Source organism: Lissotriton vulgaris, chromosome 5 (assembly GCF_964263255.1).
Source record: "Lissotriton vulgaris chromosome 5, aLisVul1.2, whole genome shotgun sequence".
In the NCBI taxonomy this organism is placed as follows: Eukaryota; Metazoa; Chordata; class Amphibia; order Caudata; family Salamandridae; genus Lissotriton; species Lissotriton vulgaris.
Window position 1 is genome coordinate 327,562,358 of NC_141693.1, and position 20,525 is coordinate 327,582,882.

Below are 20,525 nucleotides of genomic sequence, written 5' to 3' on the forward strand. Positions count from 1 at the left end.
AGTGTCTGAATATATAGTTAGAGAGGGTAGGAAGACTTATTTATAGCTACGGTTCATCTTTACCGTCTCCCCTAGGGCATAGATGTTATGATGGTGTGTGATGCAAGGATAATGGGCACAATTAAAATACATTGATTACTTTGGAAGTAGAAGAAAAGTTCTACAAATGCAATCAGGTGTAATATTTTCAGGTAAGGTTCAATGATGTACTTTGGAACATTCATAAAATCAAATAAGTGTAGTGATACAATTACATAAATTACTTAAAAATACTGTAGTTGGCATCAGGGCCCACTATACATTTACTACACAGAAATATATTAATGACTAGGGAAAACAGTTAATTAAACCTACTCCATTGGATTCTAGCTCTCAGGTCCCATGCATTCCAGATGCAATTTGCAATTGCATACTGGATTAAAATAATTAAACATTCTCTTTGTGCAGATTAAGACCCTCTCTCCGACTCAGGATCGCATATTTTAGAAGTGTAGGTTTAACCCAATAAGTTCTTAACCTTTTCCTTAGTATACCCAAAGGTGGTTAAAATGTGCATCACCCCTCTCTACCCCCTTACGTTACATTCATGAAGGTTCCAATTCCCCTTGTACCATCTGGAGGTTAGATTTTTATGGGTGGGATGCCCAATGTAAACTTAAAATAAAGATTATGCAAATTGTATATCCAAATTGGGAGATGTTTAGATCTCGAATCATATCAATTCCTACACTGAACTAAGCGTAAAATACAATTTACACAATTGCTAGTTTTTTCACTTTTTGAAATTACAACATGCACTAGACAAACATAAGAACAGGCTGAATCCCATACTAGAATTTAACTCTAAAGAATCTGAAATGACCTTAGTTCTGGCCTCAGATCTGCAGTAAACTGCAGAAAGTGATTGGCATCCCTGAGGAGCAAAGTCTCAATGTTAATATTTAATGGATAGAAGCTAATTGGGATGTGAATATGGGTGATACGTTCCTACTCGCAATTGGATACTTAGTAGGAAAAAGAGGCACAGCCTGCCGCTGAGGCCCCTACGATGACAGAATGGCACAGGGGCATAGATCAATGGTCTGTAGCAGAAGAATCAGTCTCCAAGAAGCAGGGCTGCCCTGCAAAATCTAAAAGTATATGGGGGGAAGTGGTAGAATCCCTTCAGTTTATTGTGCTTACCTTGTGATATTTTGCACAGTTCTTATAGATTATGCTGAACTTGAAACTACCAAAGCTCTGGGTCACATCTCGATTGTTATCATACTGTGTTTACTGATGACTGCTGTCTTTGTACTATGCTGTTGTTTGTGTATAAAAACAAAAGTTTAAAAAAGTGTCCAAAAATAAGCAAATATGCAGGATTGATGTAATCCATGCATGCGTCTCGCCATACTATGTTGTTATAAAGAGACTGAAAGGAACCCAGAGATGAACTTTGAACATTGTTCTAAACCTCAATGTCTACCCGTTCTCTAAACGTCCTGATTTAAGGGTGGACAAAGGAATCCGTTGTGGTTAAGGCCACAAATTGTGGTAGCGAAGCTTGTCAAGTTATGTAATATTGTTTAAAAACATTGTTGTCTACCAGCCTCTCCCAACCTCAAGATATCGCATTCAGTATCTTGATAGCCCTTGGCAGCTTGTTTGGACCAGGGCTGTATCAATGGGAAATAGGTTTAAAACCACAGAACTTGCTATTTACTGGACCACTAATTACTTTTTCAGAGCTGTTGTTAGTTGGAGTTGGCAGATTACAGAGGCTTCACAGAAAATAACGGTCTCATGTTTGTTTGTACTTCAGATCCTTCTGTACAGAGTTTCTTGAGGACTTGGTGATGTGGTTGGCGTTATCGGATTCTGTACTTCCGGCCATGGAGGCATTTGCTAGTGGATTGGGAGGAGAGGGTACTGACACCTTCACCAAGATGCTACTTGAAGAGTCAGCCATGAAAGTGAACCCTGCCCTCATCACTCAGGTACTTCGCTCTCTGACCCCTTCCTGAGAATCACAGAGGATCTCTGTCGGGTGTGGCGTATGAAACTTGATTGAGCTAAAGTATATAAGACAGTCTTGGTTTAACTTTGATGTTTTACACAGTGAGATGACACAAAAGGAGCACCCTACCCAACGGTCTATTCCAGAAGTCCAGACTGATTTCACGAACTGTTTTCCTATAGTAGTATTCTGGAATGGCCTTAGTTATTGTGTAGTTTGTGTGTCCATCCTGCCTTTGGTTTGGGCAGACTGGGCAACTGAAGGTTGTTGCGCTGTCGCTGCCAGAGCAAGCCTGAGAGCTTGTGGAAATAGCAGATCACGCACACAAAGCGTGAAGCAGCTAACATAATTCAAACCTAGTAGGGCGCTAATGCAGCATTTCAACATAGCCATGCATTGAACACTACAATTTTTAATGCTTATATTGCAAAAGTAAAAAAGCATGTTTACAAATAAATAGCCGAGTATATTAATCAAGACATGTGAAAGCAGAGGCTGAAGAGGGCTGCCACTCCAAATATCATGAAGATCTAACTGCAAAAGAGCTAGATCAGACGTGTACACCAGATACGCCAACTCCCAAAATGATCTCTCTAGCCAGTGTTTACTCCTTTATAGAGGCTGGACTGTATGTTGAATGTTGGTTGATTTATTTGCTGCTGACCAAACTAGAAGGGATCACCAAACATTGCTTGATGCTTATGTTAGATGAAAGATTGCGCCCAGATGTTGCAGACCAACAGTTTCTCATCCTATTGCTGGATTGTTGTTTTTTTTGAAAATCTGTTTATTAGCATAGTATGGGAAGCAGTTACACACATTTCAGGTTCAGTACATCAAGGTAAACCATGCATATGTCTGCTTAAAACAAATATGTTGCTTTGTCATTTCGATTTTACATTTTGTGGCGATCAGAACTGTCGCAGTTAAACAAACCCCTGTTTTCATAAACCCTCCCACCACCCTCGAACAACCCTCCCGACACTCTCTTTGCAGCTCTCTAATGAAGTGAATAGAACGAACATTTATCTGGGTCACCCTTAGTATTATAACATGTAGCCTCTTCTTCAGTACACTTAGACGGTGCGGGGCAGCAAGCCAGTGATTGGATGTTCCTCAACCCATAATCATGCATCACAGCCGGTGACAGTGTATGAGATGAAATTCCGGCTCCGGACATTTTCATTCCGCATTCGGTGCGTCACTGTTATCCCCTTCTTCCCCACCATCTCCCGTTTCAAACTCCCCCAACGTGACAAACCAGTCCAGTGAGATCGGCCTTTTCCGTAGTCCTCTGTATTCTTCGCGCTGCAGTGCTACTCCCTCTGCCCTGCCCCAGCGCACTACCTCTGCCTTCCATAATTCAGGGTTGGGTGGTTTAGGTGACTTCCACCTCATCGTGATAGCTCGTTTCGCTAATAAGAGGACCAGATCTGCAAAGCGTGACGCCACTGTCCTGCTGCGCTGGGAGGGCCCCAGCCCCAACAACGTGCCTTCTAATGTAGGAGATCGGGACAGGGCCCCAGCGCTCTCAAGTGATGCATGGACCGAGGTCCAGTAGTACCCTAACTTGGGGCATTGCCACATCATGTGTATCAGTGATGCATCTTCAGTGTCACAGCGGGGGCAATTGCTTTTCGCATCAGGAAACATCGTATGTATGCGGTGCGGGGTCAGGTAGGCCCTATGTAACAGCATTAATTGAATGAATTTGAACTTGGGGTTCCTGGCTACCTTTCTGGGAAATTGCAGTATTCGGTCCCACTCTTTGCCTCTCAGGGGCCTACCAATATCCTCCTCCCATGTCTCCCTGAGAAACGAGAGAGGGAATGTCCTCCCTTCTCTGATGCCAGCAGTAAGCCATCTCGTCAGATGTGCACCCGATCCCATTAGATAGTGCATCCTAGTGAGGGGGTTTGTGTCAGGTTCCTGTCCCTCAGGTGACCATGTATGTGTGATATAATTGCGAAGACCGGCGTACAGGAGGAATGAGCCCCCAGGTATGCCTTGTGTGGTTCTGAAGTCTTCAAAGGACAACAAGTGGCCGTCTGCAAACAGGTCGCCCACATGCGATACTCCCGCGTTATGCCATGTGGTTAGTGCGGTCGTCGTGAGAGCTCCTGTGCCCAATGGAATGCCCAGAAGTGGGATAGTGGGGGCATAGGATGACTTAGGCGAAGCGTATTTCAGAGCCTTCCTCCAGTAAAGGACCGCTAGTCTAAGAAGTGGTGGGGCATCTCTCGGCATGTCCGAATTGGGCAGGAGTAGTGTGTGTAATCTCCCCCTACCGTAGTCCTCCTCCGACATGCCGATCTCCTGGAGATTGCGGCCAGCCACCCAGTAAGCCAGCCATTGAAGCTGACACGCATAGTTGTAAGCTCTAAAATCCGGCAGGCCCATACCACCGGCGCCAGAGGGGAGTTGTAACTTAGACAGACTTATACGTCTGCGGCCGTGCCCCCATACGAGCTCTGTAAGTAGAGTGTCAAGGGTCTTAAATGTCGCTGCTGGGATCAGGTATGGTAAGTTGGTGAAATGATAGAGAAGACGGGGAAGCATCACCATCTTTGATATCGCTACTCTGCCGGGTATGGAAAGTGGAAGTGTCAACCAGAATTGAATCTGTGATTTCAGTGCTCTGACGGCCCTCCCAAGGTTTCCGTCAATCATCAGGTCAGACTCCCTATAGATTTGCATCCCCAAGTATCTAAAAGTGGTTTCCGCCATCTGGAATGCATGAGGGGCGAAGAGTAAGGGAGTAGTCAAGCCTGTTGCCGCAAACGTGTAGCCATAGGACTTGGATTCGCTTATGGTCAGACCAGAGATCGCCCTAAAGTCCTCGAAGACCTGGGAAACAGAGCTCAGGTCTCCCCTCAGGTCTCGGAGATACAATATAATATCATCTGCGTAAGCAGATACAATATGTGCAGTCCCGTGTCTACGTATTCCATAGTGGGGAGCCATCGACCGAAGCCGACAGAGCATAGGCTCAAGGGCAAGGACAAAAAGGAGGGGGGATAGCGGGCAGCCCTGCCTGGTGCCCCTTGCTATGGCTATAGGAGCCGATATAAGTCCAGAGGTGCGTACTCTAGCCGTGGGGACGGTATACAGCAATCTGACCCAGGCAAGGAATTCAGAGGGTATCCCGAATTTGGACAGGGTGGCGAACATAAAGTCCCACCTAAGGGAGTCAAACGCTTGTTTCAAGTCCAGAGATATGCAGCCCTCTGAGTGCACGTCCCCTCCGCCTCCGAGCATCAGTTGTGCTAAACGCCTAAGGTTCATGGCCGTGTTACGACCCGGAATAAAACCACATTGATCCGGGTGGATCAGTTGCGGTACGTATTGCACAAGCCTCGCTGCCAGCACCTTGCTCAATATCTTGGAGTCAGTATTGAGGAGGGAAAGTGGCCTATAATCTGCCATTTGCAGCCCTTCCTTGGCAGGCTTTAATAGGGATGTGATCAAAGCCTGCATTGATGACTGTGGAAGGGACGACGTCCGTAAGGCCTCAATATAAATAGTGTGCAAGCGCGGTGCCAGGAGGTCTATGAAGGTCGCATAAAAGTCGGCCGGTAGGCCATCCGTACCAGGGGTTTTGCCCTTGGGGAGAGCTCTTATCGCCTGCCTAATTTCAGCGATCGTAATGGTGCGCTTCAGGTCTTTGGCCTGTCTCTCAGTGAGTTGAGGTAGAGTCAGGTCCCTCATGAAGGTCTCGAATGCATCCTCGGAGAGGGGCTGCGGGGGACTGTAAAGTGTTATGTAGTAGTCCCTGAACGCCGTATTAATCCCGAGTTGGGTGTTAGTTGGGTTGCCCGCCTGATCCATAATATTCAGGATGGGATGATGAATTGGGGAGTCACGTAGAATGCGGGCTAGCAGGGGGCCGGCCCTATCCGCCTGTGTATGCTGCCTGTTCGTGTACTCTTTGTAGTCTAGGAGCCTCAGGTCTTCCAGTAGTTCCGCATGTCTAATGTGAGCCTCCTGCAGTGGTGTGAAGGGTGCATTGGTGCCAGCTGCCTCATTCTCTAAGGGCGCAAGTGAGTTCTCCACTTCCTTCAATTGGGCAATTACCTCACGTTTCCTACCCGTCCCAGCAGCCATTGCCGCCCCCCTCAGGCAAACTTTAAAGGCGTCCCACTCTACTAGCCGGGAGCTGGCTGTGTTAGTATTTGTGGAAAAGTATGTAACTATAGTGTCAGACAGGGAGGCCCGAAATACAGAGTCCTCAAGTAGATCTGGAGATAGTCTCCAAGTTGGAATGGGGGTCAGACGTCTACCCCACTGCCAGGTGAGTTCTACAGGACTGTGATCAGACAGAGTTTTCCCCATGTGTTGGGTCTGGACTATGGAAGCCGCTAGGGAACGGGAACAGAAAATGTGGTCGATTCTGGTGTGGAGCTGGTGGGGCGGTGAAAAAAAGGTATATTCCCTGTCTCGTGGATGTGCGCTACGCCACACATCTGCTAGATCCCAGCCCTCGGACCATCTCGCCAGAGCCTCCGCCTGTTTTTTACTCTCAGCTGCCTGCAAAGGGGGATGTGACCTATCCAAAGCAACATCAAGTACAGCATTAAAATCCCCCCCAATCAACAAGTGATGATCCGCCCAGTCTGCAAGTACCCCGTTCACTGTCAACAAGAACTCCGCCTGATTCGAGTTCGGCGAGTACACACACCCAATTACAAGAGCCTCCCCGTCCAGCAGTCCCCGTACAAATACATATCGCCCCTCTTTATCGATTCTGTGTTCCAGCATCTGGAAGGGAACAGAGCCGCGGAACCAGATCGCCGCCCCCCTGGAGAACGCAGAATAGGAGGTAGCAAAGAGCTGTCCCCTCCATTTCTTGCGGAGTTTCATATTCTCAGCAGCGTTCAAATGCGTCTCTTGTAGGCAAGCAATCTGTGTCCCCCTGCGGTTAAGTTGGGCTAATATCCTATGGCGTTTATGAACTGCCCCCATGCCACGCACGTTCCAAGTGCACATTTGGTATTTATTAAGCGGCCCCATTTCCATCTATGAGATGCAGCCAGGTGAAAAACCCGGGTACCCATGGTAGTCCGATTCCACGAAAGGATGAGAGTGTCTTGCAACCCTGAATTCCCTGAACAAAAGGGTCCCCAGGCAAACGTGCCCGAGATCCAAACCATGGTGCCCAACGTGGGCACAAGTCAGTTAAGTTTGTATGCATTCCGGGGGCGACAGGCCTCTGTCAGTAGTCTCTCTCTACGGCCTGCATTAGTTCAATAGCCCACCCTTGAATAGGCCCCCCATGCAACCCACCGCTTACCATACAAGTGGGGGGAGACAATCATACGTTACCACCCGGAGGGGAGCATACTTGCAGCAGTTCAGAACTCCTCCGCCATCTGGGCTGTGACCTTCGGGAAGAGCGGCAAGCTGTCAACCGATCCAGACACCTCAGTATGGGTGTCAGTGGTAATAGTGTGCCTGTCTTCAGCTGCTTCCGCGTCATGTGCGGCCAGGGCCTCCTCCGTTAGCCGTTGCCGCCGTGATGAAGATGGGTGTCCGTCCGTGAGGGCACTAGAAGGGTGCGGCTGCGCTGGTACACCAAGGGAAGAGTGTTGTCCCGGGCTGGGGTCTTTGTCCTGTTGAGCCGGAGGGTTCCCGTGGTTTCCGCCCTGGCGATCTTCAAACGGGTCCTGTGAGGCCGGCGGTGTTAGGGTGACTTCCATCCATTCTTCTGCCTCTTCTGGCGAATCAAAGAAGTGGGATCTGTTGTCGTGTAGAATTTTGAGCCGTGCAGGGAACAGGAGTGCATATTTCATGTTTCTGTCTCTTAGTTTGCGTTTTACACTCATGAAGGTGGACCTGGCACGCTGCACAGTAGGAGTGAAATCAGGGTAGACCGAGATGTTCTTGTCCTCAAAACGTATCGGAGCCTTCTCCCTGGCTGCCCGCAGGACAGTGTCACGATCCTTGTAGTGAAGGAGGCGTGCGATCAGAGGACGAGGGGGTGCCCCAGGTTTGGGGGGCCGTGGCGGCATCCTGTGTGCCCGCTCCACACTATAGAGGGCAGTGAGGTCTTCCTGGCCCACTAACTGCCGTAGCCAGTCCTCCACAAACTGGGTAGGGTTCCTCCCCTCGCTTCTTTCCGGAATGCCTAGGATGCGGACGTTGTTGCGACGGGCCCGCCCTTCAGCATCGTCCACTCTAGCCCACAGTTGTTTAAGTTGTTTCTCCACACCCTCCAACTTCGTGGAATGTTCCGTCTGTTGTGGCACAAGGTCATTCAGTGTGATCTTTTGTTCCGCTACCCGTTCTGCCAGCTTGTTATGGTCAGCCCTCAATAGTGATAGTCCCGTCGCCATATTGTCTATTCGTGATTCCAGGGCTTCACGCGTCGCGCGTATCTCATTTAGGATGAGGTCCAACTTTGCATCCTGGGAGCCCCTTCCGGTCGGTGGGATGATGTCCACATTGGAGGAGGCCAGTGGGTCCTCAGAGCCCGTGGACTGCGTGTCCATTGCGGCTCCCTGGTCATGGGTCCTGCCCCTGTGCTTGCCCATGGATCTCGTGTGCAGGGTGGCGCTGTAATGGGCACCTCCGGGCGCCGTTGCTTACTCCAGAGACCAACCAAAACGTAGTCCGCGGCCACCGGGGATACAGGGTGTAGTGGTCAAAGAGGGCAGAGCTTATATAGGGTCTATGCGCGCTGCACTGCAGTTGGGGAACCTGTATGTCCACTGGGGCCAGCAGGCAGTCGTGACCCCTGCTTCCAGGGAGTAGATGAATAGAGACCGTGTGGCCCCAGGTGTTGTCAGTCGCGACGTGGAATCCTGATCAGGAGCGCGATGGGCCTCTATGCTGGGAGTATACGGCCAGGCGGCAACGCACACGTCGTACTTCTGCTCAATGGGCCGGTGTAGTTCCTCGGGCTCTCGGGGGTATGTCCCACACTGCAGAATGTTCGGTCTGAGGGAAGCAACACCTCGATCTAAGGCCCCGTTTCACATTCAGGGCGCCGCAGTCCCGGATCCGAGGGCACTGCCCGGCTGTGCTGGCAAAATGGCGCCGGTGAGAGACAATACACCACAGCTCCGGTGTACTCAGAAAAGTTCGGTCGGAGTCGGGCTCTCCGGTCCGATGATTTAGTGAGCGGCAGCACTGTACCTGTAGTCCCAACCAGTGCTGCCGGGGGCAGACGCCGCAATGCAGAAGGGTGAGCAGGCAATCCGCTCCGGAAAGGTTCCAGCGTGTCTCGCGGGTCTCACAGCAGGGCAGCCGGAGAGGGCGCAGTGTTGGAAGGCAGTCAGCAGGGCCACGGACATGCAAGAGTGGTTGTACGCGCTCCGGTGCCTCCGCTGGAGACCACAAATACTTCTGTTCGGGGGCCCCGTTTGGACCGCGCTGATGGTGCAGTGCGAGCCGGGCAGGCCACCTAATCGCGCCCGGGGCTTCACTTCGTCCCGAAGGCCGCTGCAAGGTCCGGTGACGTAGCGCTCATGTGCTGTTGGCCGAGTGGAAAGACACCGTTCCGCTGCTTCCAGCACCCCCCCGGGGGCTTCCGGTGTAGAAATCAGGTGGGTTGCTGTATGGGGCTGCAGGATATATTGCTAGTGTTTTCGGGCTATGGACGGAGCTCTAGAACTACGCGTCCACCATCTTCGGCTCCAGGCCACGCCCCCCTGGATTGTTGTTTGTACCCTCAGGCAGGTATTTACAGTCTGGATACATTTTAGAAGCAGAGTGTTCTTCAGCTGAGTGATCAATGGTCTGACCATGCCTTTACGGCAATGATGCTGCTGATGGAGCACAGGACAACATAGCTTCTTTGGTAGCCTCTTCTTAAGCTTGATTCCTAAACCCACCATCCAATTGGCATTAATTTGACAGTTATTTAATTTCTGTACCATGAGGATAATCAACATGAATAAACTATCCTTCTGTTCATGTCTAATGGGTTTAGTTAATTAGAGGTCAGATGTGGACCACGCCCCAGCGGTGGGGTCCTTAGTCTCCAGCCTGTGGCTAAATCTTTCATGGCGGTAGGTCCTGATTGTCTGTAGCAGGGTAGAGCTGGGACTCTTGGTTTTAATGCAGACGCCAGTCACATCTACCATCACTGATGAGAAATATGGTTTGAAGTTGACATTGTTTTCTGAAATACTTGAATGTAAGATATTAGGAGACGTAGGCCTTGACTGACCATAATGGATACTGCTTCCTTACCATCTGCTGAACCATATCCATGGTCTCTCGCTTTATAGTAGTAAACTCTCACATTGGTCACTTTACACTCCATTGTATCTGTGGGTCTTTTCATTCTGAATCTGTAATTTATGGATCTGTATTCTGCCTACAATTATTGATTTTTCTTTTCTCTTTCAGGATCTTGTCACCTTTTCGCTGCGAGATGGTGAGTCAGTCTTTCATTTTGTCTAGGATTTCTGTCCTGTGCGACTATTTCTATCCCGATTTCCCTTTATATGTCACAATGTAGCACATTTGTAATAATCTACAGTATTAAAATCACTTAATGTAACTTCACATATCAACAAGTCTTAACGTTCTTTCTCTGGGCTCTGACGATGCATGGGTGCCTTCTTCTGGTGCCAACAGTAGCAGCAGGGTGCTAAGATTCAGGTACTCCTCGCTGGTGGCATGTATGCATGTAAAATGTATGTACAGGGGATTAATGTATCTCATACTATAATGTAATAGATTGTTGTATGATGATGGGATAGACGATAGCAACACAAAATAAATGGGTAATGGTTGGAGACTCAAGCAGAGTGGCGAGAAAGACTGTTGCCTGGGATCCCACATCTGAGTGGAATAAGTTGGACAGGTGTTGCTTGAAATGGGGGATCTTCAGTTCTTTCCTAAAGAGCAGGAGTGAGGGAGCTTGACAGATCTGAGTGTGGGTGGTGTCACAGATCCACAGACCGTATCACAAAAACACAGGCATGTTATATTCTTCAACTTGTATTTTTTATCTCAAGTATGATAAGCTGCTGCTACAAATGTTACATAGCTCACGGAAAGTTCTTATTCTTGTATACCTGTTATGGTGGGGTGCATGTGTACTGCTTTGTAGCTGATGCAACAGACTTAAAGGCTATTAGTGGTGCGTCCCAGTGGATTACTTTGAAGGCGGGTCGAATTCTGTCAAATTTCCTGAGATTCTTTATAGGTCTGTCAGTGGCATAAAGGGTACACTTCAGGGGTCTGATATAATTCTGTGACGATAGTGAGGTTGGGTGCTGCTCTGTCGAGGATCACAGATTCAACTGCAATTCTGAAGTCCTCTTCAGGGAGAGAAGCTTTCACTTTCCGGAACATGCTTCATTGGTGCCTGTCGGTTTGTGTCATTTTATTATATGTCCTTTTGTGAGATGGAAGTGGTGTTGATGTTACATCTTTGTACACTGGCACAGTGGACCGGTTGTGCTAGTGGTGATGATTTTCACAAATTCTGTCAACAGAGGATTGAGCATTAACTGCACTTGAGACTTCTTGGTTTGGATTGTGGCCAGACAGTTGTTAAGAAGTTGATGTTCTTTCCAGATATTATTTGTTTAATGGAGTTTGGAAGTATCCACATACAGTTGCATCTTAATATTTTTTTAGCTAGGACTGACAGGGGTTTGGGGTAGAGGTTGGATGGATTCTTTGGGACCCTGCAGGTCACATAGATCCAGTCTGATCTCGAGGTGCTCATCTGGAGGAGAAGGGATCTCTTCTTCAAGTAGGTTGTGAACCACTTAGGAAAAGTGTAGTTGAAGCCCATTTTTTTTTATAACACTGTTGATTTTCTTAATGTATTATTCCCAGATACCAGTGTCGAAAATAGGAAGATTAAAACTACAACATCGAACAACTCCTCTAAATTAAATTTGGCATTCATGTATGGTTTACAATAATTACCTAAGTGTCATTAAATTGCATTTACATGGTAACTAATCCAGTTTCCCCAGACTTTTTTTATGTTTCCCCAGGCATCCCCTTGACTTGTACACAAACAGCTCTCCCTTGGCGCAGTAATACATCACCCGAGACCACTCAGCCAAAGATGGTGCTCGTGCTGGTCTCCAGGGTCATGCGAAGGCTCTTTTGGCGATGATCAAGCCATAACTACCGATTAGTCTGAAGTGTCTTCTGCATCTACATTCATTCATCAAGCCCAGCAATCCCAGTTTAGGCCCTGGCACAATCTGTTTACCCACGACCAGGCATAAAATATCAGATATTTTGTTTGAATATTTCTACTCTATTGGGCAACCCATATCATATGAAAGAAAGTTCTCATTTCTGACTTATATCTCAATTAATGTGGGTCCGAACCTTGCTTCTTTCTGCTTAGTCTTGTGGGGCTATGGACTACCCTGTGTGGATATATGAGCTATTAAAATCAAAAGTCTCTATACCTTAATATACAAGAGGACAAATACCTCACCCTGAGGTATTTGTCCTCTTGTGTATTAAGGTATAAGGACTTTTGTTTTTTTGGCTTATATGTATACCCCATACCTTAGTTAGGCGTAGGGGTATCTCCCTCTCTTTTAAACAGATATATGAGCTGTATCAGCCTCAGTCTCATTGAGACCACCAGTACTCAATGGCCCATTATGGCAGCCCATTCGTGAAGAAAAGTTGATGAGTAGAATTCTGAGGTCAGTAGCATCTCAGATTGTAGAGAGATCCAGCTGGGCGAGAAGAGAAAGAGCACAAAGATTGGGAGTTTGATATAGCTAGCTGTTGGAGTACGTTAAGCTGATTCAGGAGGGAGGGATTTTTGTGATCATTAAAGAGCCGGAGAAGAAAGTAGCCTGGGATAAAAGATGATGATAAGAAATGATTTATAGGTGCAGCCTGATATGACCTTCACTATTTGTACTGGGGCGATTTTGCCTTCTTCTGATTTTAATGAGTTGAGAATGCTTAAGCTGTCCTCCGTGGATGGTGGAACAAAGTAATCCCACTTCAGTCTGTTCTGAAGTGGTACTGTTGAACAGATGGTTGAGACTTCTGAGCAATCAATGAACTGTATAATTTGTTTGATATTCTCTTAGAAGAAATTATTGATGGTGATGCCTTTCTGCTTTGAATAATTGATGGAAGGGTCAGCATTGCAACTCATACAGTGCTTCATTGCTTTGAAGCTTTCTCTGCTTTATTTTGGCTTTTGCAATGATGTTTGTAGCCTAGTTTGCATCCTTGGTTTCTGGGAAGGGCTTCCTGTAAAATGCACATAGGTTCTTCAAGATTTCGAAGCTTTCCACAAGCTGAAATCGATCCTATTTCTTCATGTGCTTTCTGATTGTATATTTGTTCTATGTGAGTTCTTGTGTATACCAGGATAGAGATTTATTGGCTTTAAATTAGCACATGTTTACTGTAACCTGTTTTTGAACTGTGATTCAAAAGGTGCATTGCAGGGAGAGCAGGGGTTTGTCAGTCGCATCCGAATAGGAGGTATTGACCAGGGTGATAAAGTTGCCTTGTAGTGTGTAGATGGAAGGTGACAGTGTAGGTTTGAACAAGCTCGTGGATGGTTGTCATAAAGGTTTCCTGTTCCAAGTTGATCTGAAAATGACTGTGGTGGGGAAAGTGATGTTAAGGTTGAGATTGTGTGGGTTGTTTGAGCATGGGTTGCAGAGGTGGGTGTGAATTAGTTGAGATGTTTGAGCTGGACTGTGGAGGTATAGTTTTGAGGCACATGTTGGGTGATGTTGAGTACCTGAGAGGTATGGCATGTTTGAGGTAGAATTTTTGCCCTTACCAGGTCATAACAGGACCAAAGTCGACTTGACCCCCTCTGTGAATTGCTTCCAGTGAGTAGTGCTGTCTTGGAGTTTTTTTTTAATTTTTTATTCCTGCTGTAGGTTTGGCTTCCTTTTGCTTCCTGATTGGCTGCTTTTAGTGAGTGCTTTGGCTTGGCTCTTTTTTTTTCTTTACATGTGGTTGGAACAGGAAGTCCCGCTCAAAGAGGTTTTGGACAAAGGTTCTGGTTCAGTTTCATATGAAGCTTCTTTGCAGCAGGGACCGCTTTAGTGTTGTCCACTGCGACAAAAAGTATTTTTTCGCTCCCTCCCCATGAACTCCTTTTCTACAGATTCCTTCACGTCCATCCTCCAATATTGTCTCTCATGTTTTCATAGCTACTCGCGCACATGCATTTCATTTGTTTTATACCTCTACAAATACCTGTTTAAGGTGTTAGAGCACTTTAGATCACACAAATTATATATAAACAGACAATCATACGTGTGTAAATTTGCCTATAGGAAATGTTGCATAAAACAATTTGGATTACAACATGTAGAAATCACGTCATCCATACTAGTACGCAGTATATTTTAAGATTGTTTGTTTTGGGGAAACACAAACAGAGGATTTTAACACCTTAGCTGCTTCGCAAATATCCCTCCCCAGTTCTGCGCTGTCCATTGGAACTAGTGCTGAGTCCAATGGTCGTGCGCAGCACTGGGGAGGTAGCGCTCGTGACGACCGTTGGCCGTCAGCAGCGCTTAAGAGGTTAAACGTATTACAGTGGTATGGTATGGCTTTACTAATAAGCATGTATTCTACCCAAACAAACGCTTTTTAGCCGATTTGTATGCAGAAAGACTGTGAAAAAAACACAACATTCTAGCTATACCATGCAGGCAGCATGCAGCTCCTTGATGACAGTTCATAGGGCACTGTGCTGTATTTGGATTGTAATTCATGAACTGTAAGTAATTCAAGTATTTCTGTGACAAAAGGAGTAACCCACTGAGCTATCCACATAAAATACAGTTCTGTGATCACAGGGCACACATTTTTTGCAGCAGGCATTTTAACTCTCTCTGCTACTTTATGATGAGTGAAAAGTGCCACTAGACAAAACTCTCTCTCCAGCAGGATCATTAATCTCTAGTTATCTTGACATTTTTATTGTCGTTGAAAACTGTTAAAAACACGATGAACTCTGCCGCAGGTGCTTTTAAATCCTTACATATTTCTACCCCCCCCCCACCCCCACCCCCATCCCCACCCCAACCTCCTTGAGCTCAGTGCCGGGTGTGACCGCACCCATTGCACTAGCCTAAAGCTGACCCTGTTTTGCAATATAATCTCTGCTCTTCTCATATGGCACCTTTTCCTCCTTCCTATTGCAGGGTACTATGATGCCCGTGCCCGGGTGTTGATCACTCACATCACAAGGCTGCTGTGTGTTTCTGAGGATGCTTTGGAGGTCTTTGAAGAATCGTTGTCAGAGAGCCTGAAGGAGAGCAAGGAGCAACCATCAGAGTAAGATCTACAATGGAGGAGGATCTCTCCTTCTTAAGTTATGGCTGTATACTTTTCATTAGAATACCCACCACAATAATTCTTTAATTGGTAAGAGTCTCCTACCCCATTCCTTTTGGGTCACATTGCCTGACCCTTCTTTCCCATTGCTTTCTCTTTTTCTACCTTTTTCTCCTACATCTGGTGGAATGTCTAAGGACGAACAAAACTAAGTGCAAAGTTTGAATCTTACACTCTGACATTGTACTTCCCTCATAAACCTATGTTTTTTGGAAATGTTGGGGCGTTGCCAAGGTGCGCCCTCTGCCTCAGGGGGTTAAACATTACTATTGAGACAAGCTCTCCATCAACTGACAAATAGTTCTTTAGATGCACTGCATTATTTGCTACATTCAGCTATTAATTCTTAATGAAAATAAACAAATGTAGGCCAAAAAAGTTTAATTGAATCATGCTTTTTTTGTAATCTGTAATGTTGGTTTTCACATACCTAATTTCATGTCTTTCATTTTCATGATCCAGTAAGCTATCATGCAGGATCGGTAACTATATTCATTGAACACATCTTCTCCACCGGTCTATATGCCAGGATTTATCTGTGTATATTCTGTTCACTGCCTCCATAACCAGTTCTCCTTCTTTCATGTACATTTCATATGCTAATTTTCCTCTCTTTAATCTGATTATCAGTCACAATGCAAGGGACACCTCTCTACATCTGTTATAAGGCTCTCTATGCCGTGTTAAACTTCCCTTGTCTGTGTTGCCCTTTCTATGCCCAGGTAAATGTCTCCATGCATATGTTGCCCCGCTGTGTTAGATAAATAGCTTTCCTGCCATAGTGTCCAGGTCACTTCCCATATACCCATAGTTCCCAACTTCCAGGCCACCACATCAGTGCCCTGGTGAGATGGGAGGGGTCCTTCTCTTTCTGCAGCTCTTTTTTGTGCTGAGAAATGTGTTTCAAGTTTGCATGCAAATTTCTACAGCTGTACAGGATGGAAACTGAATATTTATGTCCCTGGTCAGCTGGCCCCACAGAATCTAAAACTATTTATAAAAGTTATTCATTGTTAAATTGATTTTGAAGAGGCTGGTTTAAGTGGCGACTGAAGGTTGGGACTACAGGGTAAGGTGATAGCTGTGAAGTCCTTAATATTTTGGATATTGTAATATGCCTGTTGCTTCTTCTTTTCCTTTGGACAGGCACTAATCCCTGTCCACACAGCAGGATTTGCAAATTGCTCGCTGATTGAACTGTGAACTGGAATACGATTGGCAGTGCAACTTCTGTGCACAGGCATTTTATTGCAATTTGTCCAAGATTGCAAAACGACATGCCTGAGTATCTCTTATTGAGTATATATTATATACTCCATTCTTATGTTATATTATTATTTATTGTAATATATTACATTTTTGCCAAGTATATTACTGTATTAAATATTAATTAGTATTTTTTATTATTTAAGATCCCCTGTTATTTTCTGTAAATGCATGGATGGTGGCCTGCGAGGGACAGCAGGCCTCTCTGTCCCTGCATTTGCTTTTCCAAACAGCCTTTTTTTAAAGCAGCTCATGTCCACTAAAGAGACAGATGCTTCTTTAAAAATATGTTTCGTATTTGGAAACACATCAGGTTAAACAACCAGTGGTTCCCTCGACCATCGTACCTTCCCTTTAGTGAATCAATTATCACCCCAACTCGGTTGTTGGTATTTCATTAGTGGTTTGCGTCTGCAAATTCAGTCACAGACTATTGATACATGTCATTGCGAATTTCAAGTTGAGAGGGAATGCCTCTTATATACTCTGTCGTGGCCAGCATAGCTTGCAGGTGGGGGCTGTCGCGCGGGGACGGGGGTTTGTGGGAGAGGTCATGCGGGGATTAACAAAAAAAAATATATATAATAATAATTGGCCGGGTCCCGCATCTTCTCTGCTTCTGCTCTCCTGCCTTCGACAAGATCAGGAAGCAGGCACCCAGGCTCCCTCCCTTGAGTTAATCACAACGCTGCAAGCAGCGTTGTGATTGGTCGGGACGGTGCCCAGCCAGGGGCTTATTGAGTGGGCATGTTCTCCATGCATGGTGCATAGCAGCCTGCATGGAGAAGGGAAAAGTGTGCATGGCTGGCCAGAGACAGGACCAAACTGTCATAGCGCACTCAGGAGTGGGCACACCACTCCTCCTCTGCTCTGCTCTTAAGTGAAAAGCTGACCCCTCCCCCTTTTGCCAATCTTTGCAGACTCCCCAAATGGTTTAGTACATTTCAAAACACATTTTCGTGACCACTAACCCCGTAACTCTGCAAACACAGGGTTTGCGACTACAAAAGTGTTTTATACATCAAGGTCTAAATCCCTGTGATGCTCATTTCTCATGCACATTTAACATAATCCTTTCTGTTGTGGGATGTCATGCACTTGTAATTAGGAGTGCTTTGAAACTAACATTTGATGTGGAAGGTCGACTATAACTCAGGAATGAAAAGTATCCACTGCTTATTCTGGATATGGTCATTAATGCTGGGATCTGAGGCCTGTCCCTGCATACTTACAAACCGTCCCTATGTAATCTTCTTAAGACACCTTGATATTACCAGTCTTCATCAATTCATCTCCTCTTCCTGAAGATCCGCATGTACTGCACTTTACTGCCTTAGTTCGCTCTGTAGAAATAACATACCTTGGACATACATACACACATCCATATATACATGCATACAGTTAGGTTCCCTCTATAAAACGACAGTAAATACTGCTACAAAGATGTCTGTAGTGATCTTAGCCTGGGATTCTACTGTCCTGTGTGGCCGACAAGACGGCTTGGTGAGTGTGACGCTCGCCTCTAACTCTTTTGATGATCTGCCGTCACAAGTTTGAATTCCGGCAAAACTTTTCAGACACAGCGTCCTTGCAGTCAGTAAATTGAGTAGAATCACATTGATACCTGTTCTTTACCAACAGTACATACGAATGGAAGACGTGCACTATGAGTGGCAATCTAAAAACAAATATAATATCATGATAATTGTTATTTGGCTCAGGTGGGTCAATGATGCTTACTCCAATTGGTGCAGAAATCAGAGAGGGGATAGTCGACAAATCATCCTAGCTTGACAACGTTTAGGCAGATTTGAGATTTATGGCTCAAAGGGTTTTTATTAAATACTATTTAATTGGCCAGAAGGTTTCGAAAAATGGAGGGGAGCATGCAGTGTGAAATCTGTGCCTTTCCTTGCAAAGCTTACAATTCATTTCACTATTTCCAATTTGTTTTTAAATCTGCTTCTTCTCAAAATGGAGGGTCACCTTCATATTTTGGTCAAGGATTGTACTTGGGCCTTACGAAGTATATATATGCTAGTTTGGTTGGCAATAGGGAACTACACATTTAATTTAGTTTGTATTGGCATTATTCTGCAAGGTTATTTATTTTTATTTCCCGGACTCTATTTTCCATCCCAATGTACACAGATCGCTTTTGACACTGGTCCCAGTTCAAATGACCCTAAGGCTGGCTGTGACATACATGACATGGATGAATATATGAATGAATTATAAGATGACGATTATTAAGCATGCGATTGCTCTAATCTTATCAGGCGCTGGACAGAGGGCACTTTGTAGAAGAAAAAGGGACTGCGTGCACAGGAAATTGATTTTGAAACTATGATTAAACCTCATGTAAGCGGTGACCAGCGTAGCCACATCGTCTGACAAAATCCAGTAAATTCTTCCAGAACTGGCTCTGCAGTCTGAAAAAACATACATATATGATTAAGGAAACCCATCTGTCCTCTTCCTGATTTTTCCCATGATTTACATGACTGATGCATTACTTTGTCACTGGAGAACAAACAATGTGATTGGCACATCTATTTATTGACTAGGTTTTCTCCTCCCTGATTGTCTGTGAGGAGATCTCATAGTGCAGGAGGCGCGGTGATAGTGATGGTTCATAATTTGCTTGGTGTGTGAAGAAGTGTCTCTGAGGAAAGAATATTTAGGTGGAATGCTTGAGATAATATCAGCTACTGATAATTACTTTTGTGCTGCCGCCTACTGCATCGTATTTTTTGGTTATTGTGCTACATCAGACACGTATCGTTCATATGCAAATTAGTCTTGTAATTGTCTCAAAAGGGACTGTTCAACCGGAACTACTTGGCATTGTTTCCTAAGTGCAACAACACAAGTAACCTCAGACATGCCTCCTCCAAGTTCAGCCTCGGTAGTAAGGTGCAGTTTGAGTCCTGTGACGTGGTTTCCTTTAAGCTCTGATTTATGAAGTGGGTTCCCTTTTGTTCTGTCATGTCATAGCGCCTTTGTTGCCTAATGTGTTTTTACTAGTCCAGTTTAAGAGACATGTATCATTCATATGTGGCCTGGACAGCTGTCCGAACCTCTGAGCTGCATGTTCTACAAAAGACTAGACGTGGAACCGTGATGAAAAGGTATTAAAGGCTGCGTGTGCACTATTGGCAGCAAACATTTCTCCGGTGAGCAGGAAAACTACCAGAAAAACCTTAGTGCCCACACCGCCATACGCTCCCCCCGCTTGTACAATACACACTTACAATTCCCACCCAAAGGAAACTCAGGAGACATATTTGTGGGAAAGAACTGCTGCAGGTTTATTTCATACAACACAGGTATGACGTTATGGTGGGTCATCTTACGGGCGATCCAAAGCAGGCAGCCCCTCGCTGTCCGGCATGCCTAAGGAGCCATCTTGCACGGCGAGTCGATGCTCTGACGGTGCAGCACATTACCATTTCATTATACTCCCGCCCCACCTGTCAGGGCGGAGCGGTGTGGCACACCCCCGGTCGGTTCAGGCCCCCCGACCGCCCGAAGGACTTACGGGGCGCCGTCGCGGTTTCCCGGAACCTCCTTCGGCTCCTGGTCCTTGGCTCAGGCACCCTTACTGTGCCAGGCAGAGGTACCCGTACTGTACCCTTCTGCCTCAGAGGTACCCTTACTGTCCCCGTCTGCTTCCAGATCGCCCTGTAACTCCGCCTGCAACACAAAACCAGACCATTACAACATTCTAAAACTTCGCACTGCCGCTCTAGCTGCTGGGTCAGGGTTCAAGGTGGGAACAGAGCAGAGCCGCGGGAGAATCCAGAAAGGAGAGAGGCCGAGCTATGGCTGCTGCGGTATAGGTAGCGGGGCGCCCCTCCACCCCCAGGTGAGCCCTCCCCTTTGACCCGTGAGAGGTGGACGCAGGGAGGGGCGCCGATAGGTAGGCTCGCTAGCCGGG

At 46.2% G+C, this 20,525-nt stretch overlaps 1 protein-coding gene across 2 annotated transcripts in view; it reads left to right on the top strand.

Annotated features, from left to right (window-relative positions):
- The window catches only part of TMCO4 (transmembrane and coiled-coil domains 4), a 572,429-nt gene that overhangs the window by 165,905 nt on the left and 385,999 nt on the right, over positions 1-20,525 (top strand). For both annotated transcript variants that reach the window (XM_086921564.1, XM_086921566.1), the window contains exons 3-5: positions 1,805-1,979; positions 10,352-10,379; positions 15,127-15,259. In XM_086921564.1, coding sequence (XP_086777690.1) covers positions 1,805-1,979; positions 10,352-10,379; positions 15,127-15,259 — 336 coding nt within the window. The remainder of the gene's footprint in view (positions 1-1,804; positions 1,980-10,351; positions 10,380-15,126; positions 15,260-20,525) is intronic.